This window comes from Populus nigra, chromosome 5 (genome assembly GCF_951802175.1).
Source record: "Populus nigra chromosome 5, ddPopNigr1.1, whole genome shotgun sequence".
In the NCBI taxonomy this organism is placed as follows: Eukaryota; Viridiplantae; Streptophyta; class Magnoliopsida; order Malpighiales; family Salicaceae; genus Populus; species Populus nigra.
Genome location: NC_084856.1, coordinates 271930 through 282704, shown reverse-complemented (window position 1 = coordinate 282704; position 10775 = coordinate 271930). Strand labels below are relative to the sequence as shown.

The window sequence follows — 10775 nt, the reverse complement described above, 5'->3', positions numbered from 1 at the left end:
CTCAGCTTGGATGTAATTTTGTCTACTCTATCTTGGTCCCTTGTTTTGTAGCTTGACCATGCTTGGTATTATGGCAAGCCAAGCTTGTGTATGGGCATCTTTTGTGTTCATGAATTACTAGATAACCACTACAGTTTTGGGTTCTTGATGAAGTGTATATTGTACTGTTGGAAAAGTAAGTAATGCAATTGCATATGTAGAAATTATAGTAACAAGACCCGACCTAGCTGGAGTTCAAAATCACGGGCTGGGTGAATTAATTTACTGATTTATGAGTCAGCCCAAACTATGATTTTTTTTATAAATTAACTAAAATGGCATCCTTTTGAAGTAAAACCCGATTTAAGCTAAAATTTGGTCAAAAAACATGGAAAATTTAGAATAATTAAACACTATTTTAAAATGATAGAGAAGTAATAGTACTAATTTATCATTAAATATTTACATATAAATATTTCTGAGAGTTTTAGAGTTCAATCATCTGACAGGACACCAGCTAAAATCTAGTGCTTCGAGGGTGGAATAACAAAGAAGAGAAGAGAAGAAATCGTAGCAGATCTATCTAGATTTTCTTGTCCAGAAAACAGTGTGTGTATTTAGTTCTTCACAAAGCAATCTCTTCTTCAGGGACAGAAGTCTTTGGATGGCGATCAGCATCCATCGAACATCTGAAGAAGCACAGCTCACTGTCCTTCTCCTTCTCATTCTCCTCTAATGATCTTCCATTAGTTTCTCTCGTGAACATGTATGTCACAGCCATTCCCAAGAGACAAATCCCACCCAAACTCACTAAAGCAATTCTCATTGCTTTGATTCTTGGATCATTATTTTTTGTAGCCCACAGAAATCCTAATGTCCCAAAGAAAGCACCCACCTTCCCCATTGCCCCAGAAATTCCATGGCATGTTGATCTAAATCTAGCTGGAAAAAGTTCTGCTGGCACGATGAAAGTTGTAGTGTTGGGTCCAAAATTTGCAAAGAAGAATGTAAGACCATAAAGGACTAGGAAACCTTTATTTTTATTTGTACCCCAGTAATGGTATGGTATCCCTATTGCAAAATACACTATACCCATGCAGAGAAACCCCATCATTTGGATTTTTTTTCTTCCGATGCGATCAATAAAATAGACTGTGAACCAATACCCTGGAATTGTAGCAGCAATTGCTACCATGGTTTGGAAGAAAGCAACTTTGAAAGCTTCATTATAAACATTTGTGTCTTGCAAGTCAAGATTATTCCTGTAAATCTGGGACTGGAAGAGGCTACTGCTATAAAAAGCAATGTCAAGAAGTAACCATGTGGTGGCACAGGAGAAGAGATCAATGCCATGGACACGGAGGAACTGCATCGAGATTAGAGGATAAGATGATGGATTTTGTGGCTGCTGCATGGGACCATCTTCTGCTATTTGGAAAATTGAAACATCCAAGACCTTCTCCATGTCCTTGGCTGCTTGCAAGGCATTATTCTCCACCAAAGCTGTGTACCTGCACCATCGTATGAAAAATATAGCTGCTGTCATCTTCAGAAAACCAAGTAGTCCAAATCGCAAGACAATAAATTAATTGTGCGCAAATTAAATTAACTTGCTTGCTTGACTCCATTTTTCTCAGTCAACCGGGAAAGAATCAACGCTAGCTAATTGATCTTTAATCTTTGTTTAGCAAAATGATGATCATATATAATTTCCTAATCGTTGGTGGTGCATGCAGAGATCATATATAATTTACCATGGATATAGAAAATCAAAAATAAATTTTCCATTTGGTCAACTTAAGGAGGCTCCGCATACAATCTGTAGTCTCCTTAACCAATCCTAGCTACATATAGAAGTCAACAAAGCCGAACTTATAGCAACCAACGACGGATTGAAATCAACAAAAACTAGTGACAAGGTATAATCCAGTGATCTAAACTATAATAATACCAATGAGAAAAAATATAGATAAATTTCAATACTCCTCCCTCAAATACTGTGAATGATCTTTATATTTTAGAAAATATTAAAAAAAAATAATTTTATACCAAAATGCTCAAAATCATTCCCTTAATGACAAGGAAAATTTTAAAATATCAGACATTTTAGGTAAAAACAAGGAAGTTCTTTTTAATATATCTATATATAGTGTACCTGGCCGTTTCAGGCATCATCATGCGCCAATAATAAGTGAGTCCAGCAGGAACAGCACCAAGCATCAGAATCAACCTCCAAGCAATGTCAGCATCTTCTGGTGTATGATCATTTGACAATTTCTTGGAAGCAGCAGCCTCAAAAGTCTTAGACACCACCATAGTCACCATGGAACTAGCCAAAATTCCAAGCCCTTGCATAGAAAACACAGCCGCTATGAAAGCGCCTCGTGTATTCTTATTGGCAAATTCAGACATGATTGTAGCTGACAAAGGGTAGTCTCCACCAATCCCAAGTCCCAGAAAAAACCTGAAAAACCCCAAACTGACAAGAACGCAGGTTTTGGTCCTGCAAATGGAGAAACCACACCCAACCGAGCTGAGGACCATGAGCATCAGTGAGATACCGTATACGCGGCGCCTTCCCATTCGGTCACCAAGTATACCAAATACAAGTTGACCAATCACTGTACCAAGCAGGACTGTGCCTAACATGGTAGCAAGCACAACTTGTGGGATTTGGTATTTGTCATGAGGATTGTCCTCGTAGTATACACGGCCAAGAAGTTTCATGATTGGAGGGATGCAAAAGAGATCATAGGCATCAGTGAAGAGGCCCATGCCTGCTATTATTATGGCTTTGAAGTGATAATACTGTATTTTTGCTGCATCAAGGGCAGAAAGTACTCTTAACCCCATTGTTAAAGAGCTTCAAATCAAGGGTGGAACAGGAAAGAATGAGGAACAAAGGAAATAGAAAGAGACTCTCTAGTGTAGTCTCGGTTGTTACAGTGAGTTTGGATAGGAGTACTTAACTGTAAAGAATAGGATTTATATATAAAAATCTTCTGGATTAAATTTTAATTTGGTCCCTCAAAGCTTAACCTTTCTCACTTTAATCCCTCTTATCTTTGTCTTTAAGTACTGACACGGTCCTTCAGTCAACAATCATCAAAGCTTCTAATGACAGCGTTAAATCATCATACCATTATTTGGTTCAAATGAGGAGTCGGCTAGTTGGGGAATGATGTCAGAAGAAAGTATAATAGAATGACCAAAATAACACAAAAGTAAGAGTATGGGGACCAAATACACAATTAACCCAAAATATAGGTATACTAATAACACAAGATTTTTCAAGGGGAGTGGCTAATAAATCTGAGGAACCATGTCATGCAATTTCCCGGGGGACAGAGATGGTGGGATCACATCAAAGAGTAGACTTTTGACTGAATTAGTTGTATATTCTGGAGGGAGAGCCAGTCTATGATTCCATGAAGATGCGAATAAGATGACTTACTATTAACTTTCGCTGATGTTTCTATATGTGATGAGTTACACGAGCCATTGGGTGGTGAGGGATCTCAAGGGATTATTGGACATGGGATGTGTTTTTAATTTACGTTGTTGATGGTTTTTTTTGTCTGGTTCCCTTTACTGATTCTGTACGGGTTTTTTTAAAATATATATTTTTTTGATAAAATTAGATATCATCCCAATAATCATGAGGGACAAGTGAATGATGTCCGAAGAAATCCGCGTGCAACTTGAGTGGTTCGTAGGCCTCAGATGGTGGCCCTTCTTTGTACTCAGCCTGCGCTGATGAACATCATTGACTTCTTGTCTTCGATTGATTAACAATTTATTCATCAGTTTCTTCTTGTCTTTTATTGATTAAAATACTGGCGGGGTAGGAATCTTCAAGGAAATTCCATCCTGGACTTGAGGGGGAAGTTCCAGCTTCTGGCGAGTCAGCATCTAAGGAATTGGAAATTTAATTGTTGTGTGCGTTCACGTTTTCAGTTTTGAAGCTGACTAACAAGGTAAATTCATTTCAAATACCTGGACCAACAAGTTAAAAAATATATTTTTGTTGAGGTTGATTAATCTCAATATTGAAAAACAGATTCAAAACCAGTGGGTTTATGGTAGAGCCGAAGGTAAGATACGTTGAAGGAAAGTGAAAGAATCAAGTTTGGTAATGATTGATGATGTAACGATCCGTTTGATTTACATGCACAGCACAAATTTTTGCTAGATTAGTCGTGCATTCCGCAGCTAATTGTGAGAGATGGCCCTGCTTCAGATGTTTCTTATTTTCTTTTTTAGTTTTTTCAGCAAGCCTACTGATTTACAGCGTGCTGGTTATGTTTACATCGGTTCATGGATAGTGCAATTAAGCTCCAGATAAAAAGCCCACAGAGGTGGAACCTAGTTTGATGAAAGAGTTGGTACTCTGTATTTCATTACCGTTGATCTTTCCAGAAATGGGCGGAGAAGAGTCGAGGGTCAACTGTCCCCCGAGCAGTTTAAAAGAAATGGTGAATGGCCCCGGAGGGCATGTTGCTGGACACTCGTATGGAAGACTCTTGGTGAATCTTTCAGAATTCCAGCATCAATGGTTGCCACACCTTTTATGTGAACAGTCCCATCACGTTCAATATCACATGATAAATTACCTGCAACTGCAAAGACGAGTATAATGGGCTGGGTAAACTGCTATATCACAACAGCAGCCATTCTTCAACGCTTTAAGCCTCAGCATAAGCCAGTGCTACTCAACATTTGAGGTTAGAAACTTACTCATTTCTCCGCATCCCAGGCAATACAACACGGAAAAACTAAGCATTTTCATTGATGCCAAAGTCGACAAGACAAATGGATGGTCCAGCACCACTTCGCTTCACAGTTCCATTTACAGTCACCAATTGCATCATTTTTGGTTGGTTAGCAGAACCAGAAGCATCCATGCTGCCCAAGTAAATTCCTGCAACACTCGAGTTCTCAATATCCACATATTAACTCTATAATCATTGTAAACAGCGACCCAGGCTGCCAGAAATTCCAACTACGCTTTCATGCAAATGTTTTTTATTTGGACAAATACATGTACAAAAAAGGACAACAATTAAATATTTAAAAACTTGCATCATTTATATGTAGCTTGGTGCTTCTGGTAGCACTTACTAGCAGGCCAAGTAACCTAAAATGATGCAAAATTTGTCCCAAGTCTGGATACAACAAAATAATTTTCTTGGATCGAATAAGTAATTTTAGCTTAAAGGGGGAGGTATAAAGGCAAAGGTTCAGGAAAATGATTTACTTCCTAAAGTGTTGCCAAGACTCAGGAAAAAAGAGCATAGGGAACCAAAAAGAAACACAGACATGCACGAGGATATTTATATCTGAAATTTCTGAGCGTAGATAACAAGTGAAAGGTCAACCTTTTTACAATTCAGTCACTAAAGGAAATCTTGAATCCATAAGAAAAATCTAGCTCCAGAATGGCTGTCCCATATTTAAACATCTAGCCCTCGGAATATTTTTCCCTATACAAAGGAACATTATAGAGCCACAAGTATTTCCAGTTTTAACAGACAGCCAATTCCCAAGCAAACCCTTGGAGTAAGAGCCGTGATAAAAGAAGAATGGTGACGGTCCAAACTTTGCACTGTGTGGTTCAGCTAGTGCTGGTGATGATAAAAGAAGAATGATGAAGGTCCAAACTTTGCACTGTGTGGTTCAGCTAGTGCTGGCTCACGATGCAATTTGGAACAAACACGAAATGAAAGCCATAGCTCCACTGATGGGGACGTCCCATAAGCCCAAGCAATAAGATTTTCAAATCTATTTGTTATTTTGGGAGCATGGTATTCAGATGACAATATCGTAGAAGATGACCAACATAGGCACTCAAAGATAATCATCAGATAATCAGAACTTGAGGCCTGAAGATTACAGTGAATATTGCAAAAATTGCATGTGACGCAGGTTTCTTATGTTTCCTATAAGCCATGCTAAAAGATATAGATTACTGAGGAAGAATGGAAGAGAAAATCAAAGACACTTCCACTAGAACCAACCCAATCACAAATATACAGCTGAAATACCTTGCCCATGAAAATGACACCTCGGTACTAAATTCAACTGATGGGTCGTTTCAATAAAACATTCGCCGTTTTTTTCTGTGTCGGGCATTGAATGAAATAGCAGAAGATATGTTTCAAAAAGTTTGCCAAAGCATTAAGTAAAGTCAAACAACACAATTATCACAAAAAGAATGCTAATGCTGCCACGATAAAACAAATGTAAACTAGTTGAAATAGGAATGGATAAAATAAGGAAGAAGCTACACCGATGGGACTTGTGTCATTATTCGGAAATTGCAAAATGTCAGAGCATCTAATAAACGCAGAATAAATAGAGACAGCAAAATAGCATGTTCAGTTATGAACTCATCAAAGAATCTTATTTTAGATGGTAGCTGAATAAGTATATCTTAATTTAGAAAACAACGCAGATTATGGAAGAAAGGCAAAAATAGGAGTTCTTTTTGCATAGTTAGACATAAGAACAAAACTGAAAAACCGAACAATTGTGAAAGAAACCCTAATTTACATCCGAAGAGACATAATTAAAGAATGGATAACCAAATGACTTCCATTAATCAAATTATAGAAAACTTTGAATAAAATCTCATGGAATTAACTAAGCAATGATTCCACTTCTAAGCAAACTACATTCATAATCACTATTTCCCTCTTTCTCTAAATCTTCCTTTCATGTTCTAATTTATCCATTAATTAAAGAACCATAATACCAATAAGATTACAGTGTTTCAACACCTATCATAATCTCTGTCTACATCAATTGAGCCATGAAAAAATAAACATAACCGAATTCAGCTTATATAAATAAAAAGCTCCAATGCACTTATCATGCATGACACATATAGATAATTAAGCGACCAGAGGCAAGCTCATATATATAAAAAACGATGGCTTTTCACTAAGAAAAGAAAAGAAAAGAAAATCTATGGGCAAGATGCTTTTCTAGGTCTTTTAGCTAAGGCCAAGTCTAGTGTCTGTTCCTTCCTGTCGCATTAACCAACAGAAAATGTAAAAATGGTAGCCATTTTTACACCAAATCAGTCCATGAACATCAATTTATCATTCCAAACAAAACAATGGAATTGAAGAATTAATTTTTATTCCTTGCTGTAGCCGGAAACTTTACCTTTAAGATAGTCGACGACGGTGGACAGCAGAGGTCTGTGACTGTTGAGTTGGTGTTGTCACTGTGCAGTTTGGTGGGAGTGCTTTGGTCGGTCCTCTTCACTTTCAACATGGTTATTATACATGGCCGTGAACCACCAGTTAGAAGGATGCCACGTCAAATTGTGGCCCTGCTGTCTTCGAGTTTAACGATGAAAGGTTGTCGTGCTGGAATTGCCTAATATGTTGATAAAAATAAATACATAAATAAAGTTGGCTAATATAAATGGACACATCACAAGATGAATTCATTCAATGTAATTATCATAATTTCTAATAAGTTTTTTAGTAACAATAAAATTTCTTAGATTTCATTTAATTGTGAAGTTCTTGAATGATGCCATGTTTTGCTAGCAAGGACAATTTCCTTACCAAAAAAACACTCGAGCAAGAGATAATTCAATTTGTTTCCTTTTTTCAGGAAGACATGCACAATCCGACTTAATTTGCTATTTTTAGCTATCAAAATGAATAATTAATTGTTGGTAATTTGGTACTAAAAACAAATTAGAGCATTGTTAAACTCTTTATAGAACACTCCCTCATCGAGTTAAGAGCTTGAATCTCATCTACCATAATATATTTGAGCATTGTTAACTGAGTTTTGGCTCTGACGTAGGTGCGATAGAGGTCCTTTCAAATAAATAAATAAAAAAAAAACCAATCTGTTAAAGGAAAGAGCACATTATGTTCTGAAAAAGATTGCTAGGAAAGCAACAACTCAAGCAAAATGGCTGCAGTTTTTGAGAAAATGAGAACAACAAAGAGATGGGGACATGATCTGCTTTTCGCTTAATATGCTAATTTTTGCATGCAGTATGTCCCAACTCCCAAGAACATTAGAGTTTCCTTGTTGCATGCTCGACAACAATAGGCAAAACAATTAGCACAGCACTGATTGTAGAAGAGCACGAATACATCAAAGAAAATTGAGGGGCAGCAGAAAGACATACAAGAATCAATCCTCACAACAGGAAGAGCAACTTGAAAAAATTATGCAGCTTTGCTAATGCCTACATCGACAATTCTGATTGGTGGTCCAGGTACCCCCTTCTTGCCCTGCCAGACAAAATGACAGATATATCTGTGATATAATCTTCGAATTCAGGAAAAGCAACAGAAGGTGGACTCATCCAATTTGCAGCTCCTCCCAAAAGTGCTTTCTTCAGTGCCGGCACTGGAAGGTTGCAAAGGTGACCCCTTTTGTTTTCTGTTGAAACATTGCTGGTGGTTTCTCATGTCTAGAAGAAATAGTGCCCGCAATTTTCTCTTGAATGGCATGAGTGTTTGCTCAGTTTCTTCTCCACCTTTCTGGGATCCATGCTCATAGCATAGGCATTTCTTTATTATCAATCTTCAAACTATCCATGCCAGATAAGTATTTGAACCTTTCCAGGTCCTCTTTTCTCATGTAAGATGTATCTGGATTCTCAATAAGAACAATCCCCTTCAAAATTTCATGGATTGCTGAGTACCTTCTATGACCACAAGTACTCTTAAGTAAAAAAAAACTTGTGAACCACCTGCAGTCCTCTAGTGCCCCTGAGCCTGACAAATGCAACTTGCCTTTAAGATAAAAGCACAACATATTTGGATTCAAAACCAGGCTAGGATGAGCATTTCTTAGGACAGTAATACAAGCTCTCCAATTGAGAAACACGGAGAAATGAGTCACCCAGCTTGTTTGAAGTATATGGTGGTAACCCTTTAGCTATTCCATGAGCTGCTGAACATCCTGGGTTATCAGAGTACACATCAGGACTCAAGAATGCTCATGATGAAGTAAAGCAAGAGATGCTGGTCACCAGATGGTGGATTGACAAATCGTCTAAAAGGAGCATTCTTCTCTTCGACATCCATGTTTCAAGCTAAGGTTCTCTTACAGCTAGACTCTGTGCACTTATCAACACAGGAATGAGAGGTTAATTAATGTGAGATAGTAGCAGTACAGTAACAGGTATGGTATGTATGCTTTCAATTCTTAATAATTTAAAGAAAAATCAGAGAAAATTTCTCAATTAGCATATATCTACTGTCATAAAACATGATCTTTTTCCCTGTCTTTGACATCAACAAAAGTTTAGTGTTTGTTGAAGAAATCAATTGAAGTAAAGGTCTAGGTTGAGGAATCTGTGAGCTATGAAAGAACAAAAATCCAAAATGATTGCCCTTCTTTGCATGAATTTAATCCAACTCTTCATGTATGATACCTTACATTGATCCTTAATCAAAACTTTAAACTCAAACTGACTTCTTTCTCAATGGGTCAAACTGCTTCCTCTCTAGCAACAAGCAGAGATGAAAATTCAAAGAACATTTAGGAAAGGGAACCTCCGTTATTCTACAATGATCATAAATATTCCATTTTAAACCTCCAAAATGAAAAACAAGGACAAATTAGAGAGTAACAAGTTTGAGCATAGTGTTACCTTTTCAACACCACAGTTCAAGAAATGTTGGTTTGCAGAGATGAATGTTCATGGATACAGCTCCACCATTATGGCTGCTGCATTGAACATGGATTTAGGGTTTGAATCAACTGAAAGCAAGCAAGTCATTTGCTTGGTGAATTTTCAGTTTCCACTAGCATCAAAAACAGTTCCTTTGAAAGAACCCCCCCCCCCCCCTCAAGAAGCTGCTATCTATTATAACTCGGTGTCATTGCACTTTCATGATTAGACGACGTGTAGTTGTTTTTGTTTTTTAGGTGACAGGCTGTCTATCAAGCTTACTCTGACTTGTCATTTCCAGGACAAGGGCAGATGACCTGTCATCATGCTCTAGGCTGCTAGCAAACGAAATAGTTATTAAACCTAGACCACTTAGGTTATGAGTTGCAAAGATCAGTTTAAATAAATTTAAAATAATATTGTTTCAGAATTGTTTCTTTAAAAAACTTAAAATAATATACTTTTTAATTTTAATATAATACATTGAGTTAATTCTCATTTAAATTTTTATTGAATTAAAAGTTAAATCAATAAATCATTCAATTGTATAACCTATCAAAATAAGTTGAGTTTAATAATACTAGTGTAAAATAAGCATGTTTTAATGTGTTTTTTTTTTCTTATAGCTTCTATAGGATAATCTAAGATTTCTCATTGAGTTATCCAAATATTTCTCTAATATTTTTTTAAAAATTAGGTTAATCAATTAATTGGAATAATTCATGTAATTTGAATTTTTTTTTAATAATGCTCACTCTAATATTGACAATGTTGTTGAATACATTGACCATAAACCATATTAAAAAAAAAACATTCAAAGGATTCAAAAATTTAAATGTGTTTTTTTTAAAAAAAATTACACAAATTGGGTTTGTGTGATTCAAAACTATTTCAAAGGATTAGTTAGGATTTGTTTGGTTCAAATAGACTATTTCAAAAAAAAAAAATTGGATTGAAATTTTCTCATTGGCTCTAATTTTTCTAGTAATTATGTATTTGAAATTATGGCAGCTTTTAAATTATTGTTTTAAAGAATATATAAATTATAATTTTTTTATAATTAATATTTTTTTAAAAAAATCAGAACCATGTAAAATTAAGATATATATATTATTAACAAAAATATTCTTATAATTAA

At 36.1% G+C, this 10775-nt stretch overlaps 1 protein-coding gene and 1 long non-coding RNA gene across 7 annotated transcripts; both read right to left on the bottom strand.

Moving 5' to 3' along the window:
- Positions 1 to 403: 403 nt before the first annotated feature.
- Positions 404 to 2928, bottom strand: LOC133694151 (probable inorganic phosphate transporter 1-9). Its single transcript, XM_062115607.1, has 2 exons — positions 2135 to 2928; positions 404 to 1490 (listed from the first exon to the last, which is right to left on the bottom strand). The coding sequence occupies exons 1-2, from the start codon at positions 2830 to 2832 to the stop codon at positions 605 to 607; spliced, it is 1584 nt and encodes a 527-aa protein (XP_061971591.1). The 5' UTR covers positions 2833 to 2928; the 3' UTR covers positions 404 to 604.
- A 1267-nt stretch (positions 2929 to 4195) lies between these two features.
- LOC133694048 (uncharacterized) lies at positions 4196 to 9801 on the bottom strand. 6 transcript variants are annotated; one of them, XR_009842221.1, is made up of 5 exons: positions 9617 to 9801; positions 9398 to 9528; positions 8141 to 9086; positions 7150 to 7365; positions 4196 to 4900 (listed from the first exon to the last, which is right to left on the bottom strand). It is a non-coding gene; the product is annotated as an uncharacterized LOC133694048 (long non-coding RNA). The 6 variants fall into 6 exon arrangements; XR_009842222.1 differs by having other exon boundaries at positions 8141 to 9079; XR_009842223.1 differs by having other exon boundaries at positions 8141 to 9079; positions 9398 to 9469.
- Between the last annotated feature and the right edge of the window lie 974 nt (positions 9802 to 10775).